The sequence below is a fragment of the Armigeres subalbatus genome, chromosome 1 (genome assembly GCF_024139115.2).
Source record: "Armigeres subalbatus isolate Guangzhou_Male chromosome 1, GZ_Asu_2, whole genome shotgun sequence".
In the NCBI taxonomy this organism is placed as follows: Eukaryota; Metazoa; Arthropoda; class Insecta; order Diptera; family Culicidae; genus Armigeres; species Armigeres subalbatus.
Window position 1 is genome coordinate 116,559,461 of NC_085139.1, and position 21,596 is coordinate 116,581,056.

Genomic DNA, 21,596 nt, shown 5'->3' on the forward strand with positions numbered 1-21,596 from the left:
GCTCCGGATTCCGAGGGGAATCCGCTCCGGATTCCGAGGGGAATCCACTCCGGATTCCGAGGGGAATCCGCTCCGGATTCCGAGGGGAATCCGCTCGGATTCCGAGGGAAATCCCTCCCGGATTCCGAGGGGAATCCGCTCCGGATTCCGAGGGGAATCCGCTCCGGATTCCGAGGGGAATCCGCTCCGGATTCCGAGGGGAATCCGCTCCGGATTCCGAGGGGAATCCGCTCCGGATTCCGAGGGGAATCCGCTCCGGATTCCGAGGGGAATCCGCTCCGGATTCCGAGGGGAATCCGCTCCGGATTCCGAGGGGAATCCGCTCCGGATTCCGAGGGGAATCCGCTCCGGATTCCGAGGGGAATCCGCTCCGGATTATAACGTGATTCCGCTCCGGATTCCGTGGGGTTTCCGAGGGGATTCCGCTCCGGATTCCGAGGGGATTCCGCTCCGGATTCCGAGAAGTATCCGCACCGGATATCGAGGGGAATCCGCTCCGGATTCCGGAGGGAATTCGCTCTGGATTCCGAGGGGAGTTCGCTCCGGATTCCGAGGGGAATTCGCTCCGGATTCCGAGGGGAATCAGCTCCGGATTCCGAGGGGAATCCGCTCCAGATTCCGAGGGAAATCCGCATCGGATTCCGACGGGAATCCGCTCCGGATTCCGACGGGAATCCGCTCCGAATTTCGAGGGAAATCCACCCCGGAATCCGAGGGGAATCCGCTCCGGATTCCGAGGGGAATCCGCTGCAGTTTCTGAGAGGAATCCTCTCCGGATTCTGATAGGAATCCGCTCCGGATTTCGAGGGGAATCCGCTCCGGATTATAAGGTGATTCCGCTCCGGATTATAAGGTGATTCCGCTCCGGAGTCCGAGGGGTTTCCGAGGGTATTCCGCTTCGGATTCCGAGGGGATTCCGCTCCGGATTCCGAGAAGTATCCGCACCGGATTCCGAGGGGAATCCGCTTCGGATTCCGGAAGGAATTCGCTCCGGATTCCGAGGGGAGTTCGCTCCGGATTCCGAGGGGAATTCGCTCCGGATTCCGAGGGGAATCAGCTCCGGATTCCGAGGGGAATCCGCTCCAGATTCCGAGGGAAATCCGCATCGGATTCCGAGGGGAATCCGCTCCGAATTCCGAGGGAAATCCACTCCGGAATCCGAGGGGAATCCGCTCCGGATTCCGAGGGGAATCCGCTCCGAATTTCGAGGGAAATCCACTCCGGAATCCGAGGGGAATCCGCTCCGGATTCCGAGGGGAATCCGCTCCAGATTCTGAGAGGAATCCACTCCGGATTCTGATAGGAATCCGCTCCGGATTCCGAGGGGAATCCGCTACGGATTTCAAGGGGAATCCGCTCCGGATTCCGAGGGGAATTCGCTCCGGATTCCGAGGGGAATTCGCTCCGGATTCCGAGGGGAATTCGCTCCGGATTCCGAGGGGAATTCGCTCCGGATTCCGAGTGGAATTCGCTCGGAATTTCGAGGGGAATCCGTTCCGGATTTCTGAGATAATCAAATCCATATTCCGAGTGGAGCATTCCAACGGGACCCTCTCTGGATTATGAAAGGAAATTCGATCGCACGCGCACTAATATTTCAGAACAAAATATTTCTCGCGCTTAGCTTCACAGAGGTGTATACCCGATTTTTTTTAGCACGGAAAAGTAGTGAGACGGCAGTACACTTTATGTTCAGAACGATTAACTTACCGTATATTTGACATATCATGTTATACTCTGTTTCTCACAAAACAATTTGATATATAGGTTATAGAGAGAATATAGAGAAAATTGTTCAAATAATCTTAATAAAGAATGTTAAATACGAGTTGTGATTGGGAACAATAAAAGAGAATGTTTTCCATGCAGTGATCCGTTTGTTATGGATTACCGGGAGTGTGGATATACGAGTACATGATAAAAAGAAAACAAATTAACCAAGCGTTAGGCAAACTATTGAATAGTTGCTGGTTTTCGTTTACATAGGGATGAATAGAAATTTCAACGCAATATCAGAATTCTGGTAAACCAACTAGATTGTTTTTGTTTTTTTTAAAGATGTCAACCGATTCAATACAAGTATTTATTAATATATCAATTGAATGAAATTTATATACTAAGCATTTTAAAATTTTACTGGCGTTATACTAAAAAAGTTAACAAAAACGATAGAAAAAATCGTAACCAGCATACAAATATTCAACATGACTTTGGTGTTGGGTGACCATATCCCATATTCATGTTACGATCGGCACTCATTCATGTTTCGTAGGCGCGTTGACGCGTTATATGGAAAAAGGAACGCACTTACCGAAGCAGTGAATACATCATTCCTGTATCGCTGACGCAGCTTCTAGTTTGTATTCCATTTCCCGCTTCCAAACGTCTACCTTCATATATACACCTTCCGAGAAGGAATTCCCTCTTCAACAGGTGCTGCAATTTTTTCCTCGTCGAATCTATTTTTATCCGAACGTTCAGCAGCATCGCGAAGATCTTTTGATATGTTTGATTTTGAAGTTCTGCGGATCAACATTAGAGATTCCGGATGTCAGCATTTTTTTCTTATAGGTAATGACTTATCTGATCGTAAGCGTGAGCTTGGGCTTATGGAATGCCTTCTGTATCAGCAGAACATTATCCTAATAAATTTAATTCCTTTTTTGTGAGCACCAAAAAAATTACGGATGAAAGCACTTTTGCTTCCACATCGCACCGCGACCTACTTCAATCTCTCATTGCGTTTGGTGAAGACGATCAACAGAAGAAAAAACTAAGCATACCAATGACTGTCATGACCAATGCCAAGTCTGATATCTATGGAAGCACTCTGCGGATTTCGAAGTAATTTCTACACTGGTTCCAAGGAATATATCATTTTCGATAGAAATCCTCTGAGAATACCGAGTAAAATTATTACCGGATGCCTAGAAGAATCCTCTGCGAATGCCTCTAACGATTCCTGGAAAAAAAATCGCCACAAATTCCGAGGGTAATCAGCTCCGAATTCCGGAGATAATCCGCATGGGATATAAAGAGGAGCCTGCTTCGGATACCGTTGGCAGATTCCGAGGGGAAACCCATTCCGGATTCCTAAGGAAATCTGCTTTGGAGCATTTAACGGATTCCGAAAAAAATCATTTGCCGTGTCCAAGAAGATTCCACGGATTCCGATAGAAAAACTCTGCGGATTCCGGAGAAAATCCTACATTGATTCCAAGGAAATTCTATGAGTGTAATTCTCAACGAGATCCGATAGGAGTCTTGTGCAGATTTCGGAAAAAAAAACCTCTGCATATTCCTAGACGAATTCTCTACGGATTCCAAGAGGTATCCGCTACGGATTCGTATGGTAATTTGCTACGAATTCCATGGGGAATCCGCTACAGCTTCCAAAGAGACGCCACTGTGGATTCCGTGGCAAATCCGCTAGAAATTACGAGAGAAATCTGTTACGAATCGTAATTCCTCTCGTAAGAGGAATCCTCTGCGGATTCAGAGGAGAATCTTTTGTGGATTCGGATGAAATATCGGATTATGAAAGAAATCCTCTTTGGATTCCGAGGAGAACATCTTAAGGCCTCCGAAAGCAATTACCTACGGATTCCGAGGAGAATCCTCCATGGATTCGCCTGAACTTACTGGGAACTAATCTGCTAATCATCATGTAGTTTATAATCCTTACAGATTCCGAGGTGTGACTACTTCTGAACTATTCATCAATTCCGCAACAATTGAGTTAAAATTCTTTTCAATACACCTTTCGACAAAAGTGCCTTTCCAGTAATCCACCAAGGGGTGTTGGAGCCTATCCCGTGCGTTAAATATTCCAATAAACATTAGTGAGTGTTTTAGCATGTTTTGTTCGCATGACTATCAGTATTTTGTCCATATCTTTTGATCCCATTGCCAGATCTGACTAATTTTCAAATATTGGGACAGTCGATTGGAACCTGTTGCAAATAAATCAGCCATGATAAGCTTCAAAAAGTGTGTCTACAAAATTTTGTGCGCATACGGACATAACAAACATCACCTCAGTTCACTTCAGAGTTGATTGATATAAAACACTATGAGTCTCCGAGCAGTGGCGTAGCCACGGGGGTGGTTTTGGGCATAAAACCCCCCCCAGAGACAACATTTTTAAAAGAATTTTTTTTTTCGAAAAAAAAATTGTTCAGAAACCCCCCCCCCCCCCCAACCCAATTTTCTGGCTACGCCACTGTCTCCGAGCATTCTAATAAAAGTCCGGTTTTGGAGTGATATTACAGCCTTTACGTATACTTAGAATACGAGAATGACAAGAAGCACATATAAGAGACCTCAATAACGCTTCAAGCAGGTATATTTTATCTTCCTTAAATTTACATTCATTCGCACTGGAGAAGTTTCTGAATTAAATTTGATTTCGTTTTTGAAATTTTTAAAAGTAAACTTTTGGAGTGAGCGAATAGCCTATACGTGCACTTAGTATAAAAGAAATGCAATAATAAAGAGGTTGTTGAAGGGCAGTTGTGAGATGTGAGGCCCGTACAGATGGAACTAGTTTATTCGTGGTGTTTATTTATTCAATTTTAGTCCAGGCTTTGGATTGTGTTCTAAGTCACGTACTCAATTTAGTAGGATGTGGTCGCTGGCCACAAAATATCAGTCGCTTTACTCTCATGGATGTTTACTGAATTCGTAATTCTGCTGAAAAGAATCCTGCATTCAGTAATCACGACAAGGCAGATTATTACACCTTGCAGTCAATAAATATGTAAGCGCAATTCTGCGGCATGCTATTTCATACCCGTGGAAAAGAACTAATAAATAAATGCCTTATTTTGTCCAGTGCTGTCCCTGGTGTCACTTCCCTCGGTAATTCAAAGCCTCCAAAGCGAAACAAAAGCTTCTCGGAAAATGAAATTTCTCACTCGGAAGAAATTTGCGGCAACCGAGCGAATGAGAAATTTACGCCCATCTTGGGGATGCTTTTCCGACGAAATACGACTTCAGAAGAATGTAATGAAATTCAGGTTACGACAGCTTTAAAACCGGTTCGCCCAATTCCGAGTAAATGGGATGCGAGTTTGCATGCGTGTGGTATGCTTTCCAGCGACGACGACGACGGAAGGCCCGAATGAAAAAGAGGGTTCTTACATTGGAATCGCATATTAATTAAAAAGGAATAACGGGAAGGACCCGCTGCTTTGAAAGCGGTAATTCTTTCCTGAGAAAATGTGCCTTGAATGAGGCTGAGTCATCTTCCGAGAGGTTGCTTTCATTGGGAGTTATGGATCGTTCGACTGGATACATGAGACGTTTAAAATTTAATTAATACTGTGAGCGGCTTATAACCATTAGTAACTTCGGAGAAATTTGCTACCCACACGGAAATTATTTATATAAATGAAGGAAATGATGCAAAAAAAAGTATGCATTTGCAAATGGTTTTCAATTCCAGTTTTGTCTTGTCATTCTACGAGTACTAGCTTTCGTAATTGGTATTAATTGACACGCCAGTTATTGATTCTTGATTGATCCTGCGATTCTGGGTTTAATTTTATTAACTCAATAGATCCGATAATGAGCAAAAACAGCTCAATTATTTGTGTCACGTTCAGGTGGATTATTTTCATCTCCAATAAACATGATTTTCTATCAATCCCACCCTACCGGAAATCAGCAAAAAAAATCATGATCATTGCCATCGTCAACACCGATACTTTCCATCGTTTGTTAGGATCAGGAGGAAAACAATTCAACACAACTGTGCAACACTTACTAAACATTTTATTATTTTGAACCACTGACATTATTATAGTTATTATAGGCTGTAATTATTTTAATTAACCCCGCAGAAACCTATTACCAAATAATTAAATTCTTCTCAGACCGCAGTGGCCATTAATCAGCAAAAGATTTATGGACTTTAAAGAACTCTCCACGGCTCCCTTTTCCACTTTCCTATTTTAATACTGACGAACTGCTTCTCCTGTTCAGCAGTGCGGGTAAACATAAAAAAATCCTCCGGAAAATCTATGCAAATTTCGCCTTGTCGACCGATAAAGCCGGGCAAGTTCGAAACAATGACACCGATTTGTACACATTGTGCGATTTCCCGCAATTGCAATTATTATCCCCTGTGTTGGTGGTTTCAACCACCCCCGTCCGGGTTTCCCCCGGCACATGGAAGGGGCGGCAAAAATAAACCTGCGAAAAACGCGAATCGGTTCTCGTAATGCGTAATTTATGACACAACTTAATGATTTCATTGTTTCAACGAGCCCACAAGGGCCGGTGCATGCGGGAATGTTACTGAACAATGTGGGGTCATTCACAATTACGGGGACTGATGATGATATACCCGTTTTTTAACCGGCGAACAATGATCCCTAGAAAGCGTGTACTTTGTGGTTCATCACTATTTTTACAAGACTTTTTTTTATTACGATGTAATGATGCACACAACCTATTCATTTGTATTCAAATATAATGACCCGGGAGCAAGTTACTGTATTTGCGGGATTCAGACCGTTTTTTATGGGGAAGTTTTAAGCATTTGAAGGTGGAACGTTGCAGCTCCATGCCACTACAATTTTATGCCGAATGTGTATTCAATTGGGTATATCAAGAATCAAGATATATCAGGTATATTGGAATCGAATACTTTGACCACTGCTATTTTCTGGATGTTCCGCAGCATTAGTTAAAATGGTCAAATTTTAAAATTGACCTGAGCAGGGTAATTATTCATTATTTTTCATACGATCAAAATGCGAAAAATGAACATAACAATAAGTTCCACAGTATGACGATTTATGCGAACCAAATAAAAAGTGTATAAAATCATCTACGAGACGTGAATTATCATTATTATTACTGTTTTATTAGTGACATTCTTTCATTTGAACGTCAATCTTTACTTAACTCAAAACTCATATCACTGCTGTTTTTTTGTCATTATTATAAGCCAGTAGGTATTTGTAGACGGTATTTGGTAAGACGCGCGGCTACAAAGCAAGACCATACTGAGGGTGGCTGGGTTCGATTCCCGGTGCCGGTCTAGGAAATTTTCGGATTGGAAATCGTCTCGACTTCCCTGGGCATTAAAGTATCATCGTGTTAGCCTCATGATAAACAAATGCAAAAATGGCTTAGAAACCTTGCAGTTAATAACTGTGGAAGTGCTTAATGAACACTAAGCTGCGAGGCGGCTCTGTCCCAGTGTGGGGAAGCAATGCCAATAATAAGAAGAAGAAAAAAGTAGGTATTTGTTGTTGTTGCCAGTATTGATCCTCTTGTTTGTACAAATCCTCTGCATTCGACCTGCATTTTTTTCGACTTCCCTGGGCATAAAAGTATCATCGTGTTTGCCTCATGATATACAAATGCAAAAATGGTAACTTGGCTTAGAAACCTCACAGTTAACAGCTGTGGAAGTGCTAAGAGAACACTAAGCTGTGAGGCGGCAGAGTAGGGGATGTAATGCCAATAGGAAGAAGAAGAAGATGGTCTTGCTTTGATTGATTTGATTTGAATGATTTTTTATTTCCATTTGCTTTTTTCACTTTGCCTTGCCAGGCCATAGGGACACGGCAGGTATTTTCGTCTGTTCGTCATAGTCTCGAAAACCAATAAAAAAGACGCTTTTTTGTAAAACTCATACGTACCAAATCGTAAGCTCAGGAGAAACGTTCTGCTATAGTGGAGTTCTAGCAAATGTACGTTGCTTTCGTTGGTTTTAGCCCCTACGACGAAGAACGGAAATACCTGCCGTGTCCCTATCTGTTGACTGAATAAACATAACTCTTCAATATTTTCCGATTCTCTTATCTAGGGTATATGTTTTCAAATGATGCATAAATTAGATAAACTGAAAAAAGTCAATTTTTCGATGAATGGCCTCCCTTTTCCCCATAGTGCACATGTGTAAGGTAGAACTTGATCTGACCATGCTGTTTATTGACCCAACACGATACACCCAGAATTATCCTGTGAGTCCAACGATCTTTGACTGCTCTTTGCCATTTGAGCAACGAGACTGCTCTCTTGACACGTCCCACTTGCACCGAGTCCCTTTCGTTAAAGCACCTAATATCTTCCTTCAGAAGCATGTCTATCGGCATCATCCCAAAAATAACGCAAAGCGCCTCATATTTACGATATGGTGCGGTATGCGCTTGCGACCCGTAGACACATCAGCCGGTGTACTCTTATCAATTTCTTGACATTATACCTGGCCTCGAGTGCAATGAACCATGTCGGTACGCCGTATCGAATAATAGACAACGCTACTCCCGATATAAGCCTACCTAACTATGCACTGCCGATCCGTTGCACATGATGCCCTTTGGCAAACATAATCGACGTGGCTCGTAAAATTGAGCTTTTCGTCGATCATAACGCCCAGATGCTTTTATGCTCTAACGGACATGTGCAGGTCTCTACCTTTATCTTGGCTTCCTACAACCGATGGTTATGCACCACTACGACTTTCGTCTTGGAATGTGCTAACGCCAACCTATTTGAATTAAGTCATTCCTCTGCTAACTCTGCTAATCGCATATTAAGCTTTAAGTTCAACTTCACCGAGAGTGCTGCCAGTAACCTCAAGCATTCTGTCATCCACGAATCCGTCTATTTTTACGCCGGCCGGAAGATTTAAACGCAATACTCCGTCATACATGACATTCCACAGTAGGGGAGGAGGTTCGGTTGTGGGCACCCTTTTGTGTTTGGTCCATAACTTTGGCCCTGGTTGATCTTATGTCGACATTTGCATAGCAATCGAAAGCTAAACTTATAACCTTACTACTAGCAAAGAAATTAATATGATTTCATCGATTTGGAAAAAAAATATTGACAATTTAGAAAATTTGACATTTTTGGACATTTTCATTTCGTGGTTCGGTTGTGGGCACCCTTGAAAACTTAGCTAAAAATAAAGAAGCATGAATAAAAACCACCCAGATTTAAAGACAAGGAATACTTTATTCATTCTAAAAGCCAGGAGACGCTAAAAAACTCAAATCAATTCACCTAGCAGTGATGATGCCTCCCTCGGTGCATTAAGGAGGATGTTGAAAAAAATCACATAAGAAAGGTCTAAAATAGCACTTTAGGTAAATGGGTTTTAATTTTTCATTGATTTACGTTTTATTGGTATGCATCACAGTCAAAAAAAATCCTGATTAATCACCCTAGCGGCAATAGTGCCTTTCTCGTTCATTCCAAAAAATAATATTTTGGCCATAAATTTTGATCCCATAGTCCGATCTGACCAATTTTCTATAGGAAACAATGGGAAAGCATTCCCCGTCAAATGCAACTTGTTGCAAGCAAATCGGTCAACGCTTTGTTCCAAAAAGTGTGTGTATATTAACTAGGCATGCCCAAAGAACAAACATATTAAATGTGCTTATTATTTCGAACAATTATGTCAAACTAGTTATAAAAACTGCCTTAAAACGTTATTAAAAATAAGTTAAGGGACAAGTAAAACGATATTGAATGATTTATCAATAAAATGAGGGTGCCCATAACCGAACCAATAAAGGTGCCCACAGCCGAATTTCGCAGCCTTTTTGGAACGAGAAGAAAAAAAATTCGCGCTAAAATTTTGATGGCAATCGACATTGGGCCTCAAAATAGATTAAATTTACTGTGTGAATACGCATTAGAACTCTCTTTCCTTTAATCCTTTAATTTATGACACTTTGAAAAAGGCCAAAAAAAAACTTTCGTCTTGTTTTTCTTGTACGAAAAATTTATTTGTTTCTAGTTCAAAGTAGAGATACCCATCCGGTTTGATATTGAGCACAAAACATCATGCTATTATAGCAAACAAATGACGGTTGTCAGAATGACAGCATCTCTTATCTGTCAAAAGATACATAGGGGTGCCCATAACCGAACGGTGCCCACAACCGAACCTCCTCCCCTACCGGTCCGAGGATCGATCCCTGTGGAAAACCTGCAGATACCTCAATCGACCAGCAGCGGTATCATACAAAAAGATCTTATTCCGAAAATAGCTTTTCAAAATCCAACACAGATAATCTGGAACTTGCAAGGGGTGTAGTGAGTCAGCAATAGCTGCCCAGCTTTCGCTATCAAAAGCATTTTTACATCTAATGTAATCAATGCATATTATCTAATACCTCTTCTGTTCAAACCACGCGCTATCCTAGCCGTATCCGTTACCGAACGAATTGCTTCAACGGTAGAACGACCTTTACGGAACCCATACTAGTTGCTTGATAAACCGCCAGCACATTCCGTATAATCCGACAATCTATTCAGGATCACCCTCTCCAACACCTTATCAATTGGGGTGAGCAGGCAGATCCGTCGGTATGCCGAAGGGTCTCCCGGGGGCTTCCCGGGCTGGTTAGGGACAAAAGGTCGAAAGGACAAAAGGTCAAAAGAAAAAACGTACAAAGACAAAAGGTCGAAGGGACAAATGGTCGAAAAGAATAAAAGGTCGAAAGAGACAAAATGTCGAAAGGGCAAAACGTCGAACAGGACAAAAAGTCGAAACGGACAGAACGTTGAACGGGACAAAAGGCGAAAGAAACTAAAGATCAATAAGATCAAAAGGTCGAAATGGATAAAGAACTGAAACGCAGAGAGTCAATCTAGCACCAGAGTTGTCCTACACAGTTAGCAAAAACTCTGCTCTTTTATTTTTCACAATTTTTAACAAATAAATAAAATTCATTCAGTGAGTACAACTAATAGATGGATGTTGAGTTTTCTAAATGTCACTTCGATCTGTCAAAATGGTGCACGCCGCACATCAAATACACCGGCGTACACTACACGCCGGTGTATTTTCAATGCGTGCGCCTGCTTGGCTGCGGAGTGCACTATTTTGACAGATCGAAGCGACATTCAGAAAACCTAGATTTTCATCTATTATTTGCACTCATTGAATGAATTTTATTGAATTGCTAAAAATAGTTTAAAATAAAAGAGCAACTGCCAACTGTATACGCCAACTCTGTCTCGCGCAGTACAAGTTTTATTCATTTCCTTCAACAATTTTCTTATCTCTAACAGAACTATCTAGATATTCATAATATTGTTTCATAGTAATTACTCCTTCTTTAAAAATTTCTCATTCTTCAACTTTGATTGATGTGATGAGTGCGTCATTTATACTTGAAGTTAAATGCATTTCATAAATTCTTTCCTAATACACCCAACTTGTTATCAACTTCTTCTTGATCGACCTTTTGTCCCTTTCGACCTTTTGTTCTTTTCGACCTTTAGTCCTTTTCGACCTTTTATGCCTTTCGACCTTTTGTCCCTTTCGACGTTTTATCTTTTCGATCTTTTGTCCTTTCGACCTTTTATCTTTCGACGTTTTATCTTTTCAACCTTTTGTCCTAGATTCTTTCCGGACTTAGGCAACAGCACCAGTTTATGCCGTTTCCAACGATCTGGAAAGTTTCCTTCATCCAGGCATCGTTGGACACAACTCCTGAACATATCCGGATTAGCAAGAATCGCATGTTTAAGGACCAGGTTTGGGATTCCATCCGGACCTGGTGCCTTGTTCATCTTAAGTTTTCTTGCAGCGACGTGCTGCGTAGATCAGCAATCGTTTTCGTCCACCAGTAAACCGGTTTGCAGTTGCCGGTTGGATTAGTCCTGGCATTGTTACGTCACAAGCTCGTATCAGGACCTCGTATAACTCGTCGCCACTCAGGCCACGAGTCCTATTTTCCCATCGTAATGATTCCTTTAACAGTTCTGGGTTGAACTGCGAGATAGGCCATCCTTGGTCAACTGCAGTGACCCGCCTTGTGATTCTATTGAGGGTTCAATTGACCATAAACCGTACTTCCTGATGGTCATTCGAAGTATTCCTCTCATGAACCCTTCATTCAGGATTCGATGATCGATACATTACTCACCTCTCGGATCTCTAAACGTGGATACCTGCCCCTCGTTCAACAGGACCACGTTGAGCCATGCTAGCGACTCTAGTTATGTGTCTAGTGTTAGTGAACCGGGATCCCCAGTCCACTGCCCCCTCATTGAAGACACTTGCTTCTACTTATGGTTTCAGACCAGTTAGTGCGCCTACAAGACTATCTAATACCCTAGTGCAGCGGTTCTCAACATGGGAGAACCCGTGTTGAGAACCGCTGCACTACGGTATTAGATAGTCTTGTAGGCGCACTAACTGGTTTGAAAGCATAAGTAGAAGCAAGTGTCTTCAATGAGTGGGCAGTACATGTACCCCTAGAGGTACATTTGCTAGCCTCAGGGGGTACCTCGGACAAAAATGTGTAAGGGAGGACTTAGTACAATTCCAATCAAAACATATTGATAATGCTTTGATAATTGTGTATTTTTTAGTCGAGTCAAGTACGAGACACTGAAAACAGCATCACAGTTGAAGTCGAAATGCGTATCTGTAAAATAACAAAACGTAGTGGAATTAAATGGAAAGTACTAAACTCGTCTTATACGGTTGAATACATTTCACTAAAAGAGCTAATTTCAAAACTTTGTTTTGGACAATATGCACAGCGATCAGTAAATCAAAGCCTATCGAATCCTGACCTCCACAAACAAGGGCTACGGTTGCAGAAATCTAACGAATGGACAAATTTAAAAAAAAAATCTTTACTATTTACCTTTAAGATCGAAACAACATGTTTAAGAATATGCATCGTTACTAAAATCTAGGAATTTAAAGGTTCGGCTCTCTTCGTTTGGTTTTTTTTTTCTCCAAAAAGCTCGGTTGTTTCTTTGCAAGAGGATAAGAAGCATCTTTCCACGCTTCTCGTAAACGTTCTTTCAAGCTACTCGAAGGCCGCCTTTCAAGATGCCTAGAGGACTTCTTTTAAGAGGTCTGGGAGCCTCGTTTTAAGAGGCTGGCTCGGAGGCCTCCTTTCAAAAGGCTCGAAAGGCTCCCTTTAGGGGCTCGTGAGCCTACTTCTAAGACTCTCCTTTCAAGAGGCCCGGGAGCCTCCTTTCAAGAGGCTCGGAAGCCTTCTTTCCAGGAAGGAAGCCTCCTTTCAAGAGGCCCGAAGGCCCCGTTTTAAGGGGCCCAAACGCCTCCTTTAAACAGGCCCGAAAGCCTCCTTCCAAGTGGCCCGGAAGCCTCGTTTTAAACGACCTGGACGCCTCCAATTAAGAGATATGGAAGCCTCCTATCAAGTGGCCAGAAACCTCCTTACAAGAAGCCCGGAAGTCTTCTTTCAATAGGCCCGTAAGTTGTTTTAAGTAGTCTGGCCGCCTTCTTTTAAGAGACTTGGGGCCTCCATTTAAGAGGTCTAAAGCCTTCTTGCAAAAAGTTTAAAAGGTTCTTTTCAAGAGGCTCGCGACGTTCCTTCTATGAGGCTCGGAAGCCTCCTTTCAAGAACATCGGAAGCCTTATTTCAAAAAGCTCTAAGCCTCCTTCCAAGAGGCTCGAAAACGTCCTTACCAGAAGCTCGGAGATCTTCTTTCAAGTGGATCGGAAGCATCCTTCCAAGAGGCTCGTAAACCTCCCTTCAAGTTGCGCAGAAGCCTCCCTTCAAGAGGCGCAGAAGCCTACTCAAGTGGTTTGGGGCTCAGAAGCCTCCTATAGCCCTGTAGGAAGCTTTATGGTTAAACTTAATGTGAATTGGTAAGCTGCACGGAATAATAAAAACTTCAGCACACTTTATGGAGAGCCGTTAGTTAACTATGGGATATACTGCCCACTATCACATATTTGACCCATATGAATAGGAAACCCAGCAAAGATGGGACTGATATGCGACAATAGGCAGTATATGCCGTTAGTTTTCAGGTCCATTTCCAGTTACACTTATTTTCATTTACAGCAATGGGGGTACCTCAAATAATGCAAAAGTTTTAAGGGGTATCACACATGAAAAAGGCTGCCCTAGTGTACTGCTCTGTATTCTAGCTAGGAGGTCAGTTGCAGCTACAAAAGTAAACACCGTTTACGTTGGCTATTACGAAACCCTCATCGCCCGAAGATGAAACTATTTCCTGGATAGGGTACTTCCCGCATGTCCAGATTAACACTGTTCTGGACTTGTCTGCAATCCAACTGCCGTTCCCAGGAGGGATGCAATACGGGTCCGATAGCAGGGCAACATCAGTCTTGTTCTCGTACACCGACCGTTGTAGCAACGCTTTCGCTGCCTCGCACCGGTTGAGACTCAGCTACCTGCATGTCTGAATCTGTTTGGAAGCCGGACAGGGCAGCCCACTGGATGGGTGTTTGTTGTCTACGCCAGGAGCGTAGATCAAACACCTCGGTGCAACTCTAACTCCTTCTGAAGCGTCTAAATCGAAGCTTTTATTCCTTCTTGATCAAAGAAAAAAAAGTGCGAAAGATGAATATTGCGTGATTTAACATTAAATATGTTACCTGGGCGAATTTTCGGGAGTTTTTTTGTGTTATTCAGTTTTATTTAGTCTAATATTGATGATTAAAGGTGTTGGAAATACTTTGATGATTTTCCTCGGTGCTTTGTGAGCCTGAGTTCTTGCGTATGTTCCCTTGCGCATCATTTGTCGATTTGTGACATTCATGCAAGTATTGTTCATGCTTTATCTAAATAGACTTTAAGAGTTACAGATGGCGAAGTAAGCCACATTATAATTTAGAATATTTGTGATTTAAATGCGCGCAGTAAACGATTCAAAGTAGCATAAAAGTTATGCTCGGACGGCACTTGTATATGTTAACTACTAATTACTTCATGAACTCAGTTAATTTATCCCGATTAACCCAACCATTGATGATTGAAAGTTAGAAAGACCGCATCTCGGAACACTATCAAGGGAGCGTCCACAAATTACGTAACGCTTTGAGGGGGGAGAGGGGGTTGGTCAAAGTGTGACGATCCATACAAAATTTTCAGACGTTTCATACAAAAAGTGTGACATAGGGGGTTTGAAAATGCCCAATTTTTGCGTTACGTAATTTATGGATCTTCCCCAATGGATCTATTTGTAAGTTTATTTAAAGGTTACAATGTAAATCCCACTATACCAATTTAATAAAATTGCAGTCTTGAAGCTGCTATCAAGAGATTCTCAGGCTCTGAGTAAATTGCGTCTATAACAGTCTTGTTGCAATGCCCTTCTTGTCACAGTAAGGTTTACCGCCGACTTTCCTCAAACTTCAGAAGCAACATTTTCACACCTTTATTCTGTTAAAATACATGTTTGCGAGCCTCCGATTTCCTCCAGCTTCCTGCATTGAGCATGAGAACGTGCCACTAAATTCTCACGTTTAGCTTTAACAGTCTTCAAATGTAGCACATGGATTTTACGGAACGAGAATTCTTCATTCTATACCATTTTTAAAAAGTTACGGTTTGATAAAACTAATCGCACCGTCTAGTACTTGCGAGTCTGTCACGGGAAATCTTGTCAAAGGAATGTCAGCTCAAAAAATAAATACGGTTTTCGATCAAAACTCTCGTAAGAACTATGTAATTTACTCGACTGGAGTCGCCCTGCTATTGTATAATTCGTAAAACAGGTATTAATCATTCACATGAATTCTAAATAAACTTTTATTGATTAAAATATTTTGATGGCATTCGGGGTAGTGACTCATTCGGGGTTATGGCGTTGGGGGTAGTGGCCTTCGAGGTAATGGCATTATGGGTAAAGGGAATTATGAGTAGTGTCGTAGAGTCGGCCAGTGTTCCGGAGGGAGCGTAAATATTGCAAATTGTCATGTCGTGCACTCTCCCGAACAGCACACATGTTACCTTCTAGATTACAGTAACTTATATATGAGCACTTTTAGTCGTAATTAAGTTGCTGCAGCCAGATTTGCTTGGCTTCTGCAGCTTGGGTTGCTCAGCGCGATCAGCTGGCTCGACGCGAGTGACCTGGATGTACTCCTTCACTGTAGCAGCGGTGCCTTTCCTCGTGTGGTTTACATTTGCGAAAATGACAAAGCCAAGGAAGAAAAGCTGTTCGTTCTCGACTTCCTGCAGCCACACGATATTGAGGCTTTGACTGCTGCTGTTCGTAGCGCGTTGAGTATCGTGGGGTTCGTGATCGTGACGATGTTCAACGGAGCAAGGTTGTACGACTTGAGAGCCATTTGTGGACAGGAATCCACATCCTGCTCGTTGTCACCATCATTGCATCACTGTTTGTTGGCAGGCGGGCGCTCTCGGTTTCGTACGCTTCTTGTGGACGTTGTTGAGTCATCCGTCTCGAAGCACGGGGTTCAGCTCTGTGAACGAGCCGCATTCGCAGGCATTTTGTGCGTTGCGCGTGTTTTGCTGATGCTTGTATCGGGCTGGCTAGCTAATTGGTTTTTCTACCGATTCATGCAGACTCACCGGCTTCGGTAAATCGGGAAAGGCCTCCAACGATGCTGGTGGTGGAGTATTATGGAACGTACACACGGTCAAGCAGTTTGACCAACATTGACTCCACCTCTCGTTTATTCAAATATCCATCAAGTTTTACCAACAGCGACACGAACTATCAATTTATTCGACCAACAATATCACACACGTTAAAACAAAGCAGCAACCGAAACGTTATTCGCAAGTTGTGTTTCTTCCCGCAATATCCACTTCATGTTTTTCGTTATGATCATCAAGGTCAATAATCTGACTCTCGGAGCTGTCAAGGAGCAGCGCTGTAATAAATTCATTTACACGGCGAACAAACAAAATTTGGATGTCGTCCGGAAACAAATTTCTGCAGCAGTCAGTTGCAGTAGACCGCCAATACTAATGCCATCGAATTTTCTCCAGTCGCTGTACGAGTTAATTCATTGAAGCGTCTTTTTCCGCCACATACTTAAGATCTTCTACCGACAGCAACATTCTGCTGTCACCAAGCAATTACTTATGTTTTTTTAATTTGAAGAAAATAAATCTCGGATCAACCTTCTCTTATGAATACATTTTCGAAGACTTCTACATAGTGAATACATTTTCGAGAGCAAACACCTGACGACAGCCGGCGTTAGGACCCATACTGACGCCTTCGATGAGGAAAACCTCAGTCATCATGCTAATAAATTTGTTGCATAGTCTCATCCCGACACTTGCTTGAGATTCTGCCTCCGATGACAAACTGTGTGCCATCGCCAAGCAATTATGCTTTGCACTATGAATAAGATTAATCTCAGAACCGATTTCATTTCCAATCACTGCAGCAACCACCCGTTGATTAGCACTGCTGAATCAACTTTCACTTGTTATTCTTCTCAACAATGCGTATTTTAAATCACTGACAGCACATAACCGAACACAGCATCAAAATAAAAAAAAATCACTGGAGAATTTGCAAGTCACTAGCGTTTGCACTGTCATCATCTCAACTTTACCTTCTTTCCAAATATAATGATGGTCCTGAAAAGAACAGATTTATTTTAAATGATGTGCCTCACCAGTGACGTAGCCACGGGGGTGGTTTTGGACATAAACCCCCACCCCCTCCGCGAGACAAAATTTTTAGAAGAAATTTTTTTTCGAGAAAAAAATGTTCAGAAAACCCCTCCCCAGACCAATTTTCTGGCTACGCCACTGTGCCTCACTAATGGTTTACCGCTACAGACGCAATCGATTGCCAGATCCGCCGACGATAAGCTTCGATGCTGACTGGTACACGGACGTGAAGGACGCGCTGCTATTGCCTTGACCGCCACTGTAGCGAAAAGAAATTCTGCTGCACACCACCACTGCTGTGACAGCCGTTGTGGCTGCGGCCGCTTCTGGTCACTCCTGAATGAAAATGACGCGCGCACGCGAAACACGGGTCTTTCTATACACAGGGAAAACGAAGCAGTGGGTAAGGATGCTCGTACCTTACATTAATCTGATGTCCGTGTTGGGGATGCATGAACGAGATTGATTAGATGTGATTTTTTTACCGGGTTTGGAAAGAAATAACATTTTCAATAGTTTCACATTGATAATCAATAGTATCGATGGAATTGGCAAATTGCTGGAGAGTTTCCGAATCGATTGATAAGAAAATATCGAAAACCAATAAAAGATAAAGACGATATTAGCGTTTGAAATATCTTCTAATTTCGCAACGGTCTTGAATTTGGAAATTACCGTTTTACACCCTGTGTCCGAGTTTTCCCGTTAGACGTAGTTTATGACAAAAATTGCGAAGAAGCTCGTAGATCTTTCAAGTGTGGTAAAGCCGTAGTGTTTTCGTCGTTTTGTGACTCAATAAATTAACAATACCTAGCTGAATTGTTTTCCAGAAGCACTTTCAAAAGAAGTTCAGGAAGAGTTTCTGCAGGCTGCAGTCATATCCGAAATTCATTCGAGTAAATTTGAAGAAAATCATCTTCAGTATTTCTATGAGGAGATAAAAAACTTCTGGTTAAATTGCATAATTAAACCATTATTTACACCTACGCCATCTGTGGTGGTACTTCACTGAAGGACAAATGAGACATGAACCGCTACAGCAATTGGAATAGCTGTCCATAACGTATACTTCGAATTGGTGACAATACTGGACATCTGAGTACTGCGAAGGCCGTTCCGACCATAATCTGAAAAGACAAGACTAACAATGTTGTAAGTTTTTCTTACATTTTTTGTATAAGAATCTAACAATTTTGCATATGCCCAGTTTTTATACATGTTTTGGTAGATTCTTATACAGAATTGTTAGAAAATCTAACAATCGCCGTTTGGGTGTACGTTTTAAATTTAATATGATTTCTATCCCATGACGCTTTCGTCCACGCATATTTTTCATTCCAATTTTACTTAGCCCCAGAGACTAACTTTTTGAATGTTGTTTTCATTCCATATTTTATTTTAATATTTTTTTTGGACTTACATGAATTTTGGATCTGTTGATTTCCGTTTTCTTTTCCGCCCTTTAGTCGTGACGGCTTCGTTTCTCGAAGTGCTTCCACAATTTAAAGTTAGTATTTTAGACCGAGCAAGAAGTTTCGCTAATGATGTCTCCATACCTTGACAGCTTCATTTACATTCTGAATTTACGCTGGCAGAATATATAAGTGTTTTCCTGACCGTTATTAAACCCCAATTTTCACTCACCTAGAATACACTAAAGTTTTTTTCATAATTTTATCATTAGTCGGATGCAAACAATTGTGGTTATGATTTTTTTCGTTCCTTGATATTTTTTATTTCAATAAAGCTTTTGCACTAGGGTCTTATTCCTCTTCAGGATTTGTTTCGCCCTAACGACAACATTATTACAAATATAAAATCATGTAACCATAATTTGAACAAAACTCATAGTTCAATTGGAAGCACAGAATCTAAGAACAATTACGCATTTTTTTTTGCAACATTAGACCTAGCATCTCAATATTATCAATGTTTCTTAAACCTCAGACCTGAACTATTCAATTCACTCCTCCGGGAGCTCTCTCTTCTGTTGGAATATATCATTTTTATAAAATCAAGCACAGATAAGCAACTGGTCATTATAGATTCATTGTTATTTCTCTAAACTTTTCCCATTGTCCTGATTTCGTTGTAAACATGAACTTTTACTCTTATCAAATTTGTAAAAACATTCTGTCCTCTCCAGTAACAATTAAGTTTTATGCTGGTTTTATAGAACTCTTGTACAGCAAATAATGGTATTCTAGAGCGCTAAAAAACTAAAAATGTTGCTTCGGCTTGAAATGTATTTCTGTTTTACCCCCGTTTCTGCGTTGTGAGCAGAACTTACGACAAATCTCGCATGTTGCACACAGCTCAAGCGGGATCGCACTCAAGACCCAGTAGTGCAGCACGTGTGGTGAAAGATAAGTGCGACAAATGCCAATTGCCAGCATTATGGATTAACAAATTCGATGCATATGCATGAAAACTTTTTGCAGACTATTCGTTATTCAATTGTTGTGCCACGAATATGAAGTTAATTTTGTCACACACAGTCCTTAGTTCCTTATTATCATTTTACTATGAGGGGGACTGAAAGGAGTAAATGGCGACCATGTTTCACATTTTGTCAGATTCTTGGAGTCTCGTATTTAATTGAAGACAGATGAAAAAATCATTGTTTTTTTTATTGGTCTAAAAGTACAGCTTCCAATATTGCTTATTTTAACCGACCTTGTACATGAATTGTCATGTTTTTGTTAATCCACCTCTAATAGAGTTCGAGTCTGTTTATTTATAATTTGTGCTATTTCCACGAGTTTCTGTAAATATTTCGTTTCTTCTGAGCTCTTCGAAAACCCACCTTTGCCAGCAAAAACAAATCTGTAAAATATAGACCAAAAATACCCACATTGAAACAAATTATACAACAAACCAATAAAAAAATTCGCAAACGCATCAACACTCCAGCCGTCTCTTTCCCTCTCTTTCTCTCTTCTCTCTCTATCCCACTTTTACATCGTTGCAGTGCGAGCGATGGGCATGGACGATAATTATCATCGCTTGCTGGACCAGAACATGGCACTGATCGAGACTCCGCTGGTGGCTCCCGCCCATGCCTACTTTCCGCAGCACTTCAAGACGGCCCTCTATCCGTACAACATCTCCGGGTACCATCGGCAGCAGCACCAGCACGGGATGCACGGTGGCCACTTTGGTGCGCCACACGGCAATGGGAACGGCCATGGCCACAATGGTGGCATGGATTACGGCTACCACCTGGAGGCTTCGGTTGCCCCCGCCGTCGGCAATATCCTGATCAGTATGGACGGAGAGGACGATGGTGCCGATGCGGCCATCGAGAACGGAAAGTTCTACGACAACGCGGTGGAAAGACACAGTAGGTACCACCCCGATCCCCCCCGATACAAACACACTCTTTGTGCCACAAGACGCTCTCGGTTCTGAAGCTAGGAAACGACGTGCACCCAGTATCCTTGCGGTACCCTTTGCCCATCACACGTAGTCTCGCTAGTGCAGGCTTCCGCCCGTTATTTCCAAACCATTTCGCTTGCAGGTCCCCCATGTTGCGTGTAAGTATTTGCGTGCGTGTGAACACCTTCTCCTGCGCTGATATTTTGACCAGATTTTGTTTTAGGTAGTTTGTAGTGTCAGATGTTTTGATTATACTTTCCTACTTTGGTTCAATGTATCCCACACAAACACGGAAATACACAATTTGCTGACTTTTCCAACTGAGTGCGCCTTAGGTTTTAAAGTATGGAGAATATTAAGAAACACTTCCCCGCTCACGGCATCCACGCAATCACCCACACTGACAACCACATAAACACACACCCACATGTCCATTGTTCGTCACTAGTAGCATTAACAAAACGATATTCTGAATCTCTTCAGCAGCCATTGAATCATTGCATCTAGCACACATCCACATTAGTAACGGAACGCATCATCACACGGCATCCAGATCATTCGTAGACCATTCTCGTCTTGCATCATGTATCACATCTGCTGGAACGAAGCTTAACGAGCTGTATTACGCTACTTTGCTCCAATTATCCGAAACTCAAATGTTTATCTTATCCTTATGCTTAATAATTACGAATTTGACATTAATTGAGCCCACCATAGCAACATTATTGGATTTATTGTGGTTTTATAGCATACTTGAAGAGTAAATCGCGGTATTCAATAGCGCTTAAAGCCATGATTGATACTTGGCTATCAACGATAGCGGTTGTCCTATAGGATGGTTTAACT

The 21,596-nt window shown here is 42.0% G+C and overlaps 1 protein-coding gene across 1 annotated transcript in view; it reads left to right on the forward strand.

Annotated features, from left to right (window-relative positions):
* LOC134204983 (uncharacterized) overlaps window positions 1–21,596 on the forward strand; it is a 712,198-nt gene that overhangs the window by 624,797 nt on the left and 65,805 nt on the right. The window contains exon 8 of the mRNA XM_062679833.1: window positions 20,344–20,715. Coding sequence (XP_062535817.1) covers window positions 20,344–20,715 — 372 coding nt within the window. The remainder of the gene's footprint in view (window positions 1–20,343; window positions 20,716–21,596) is intronic.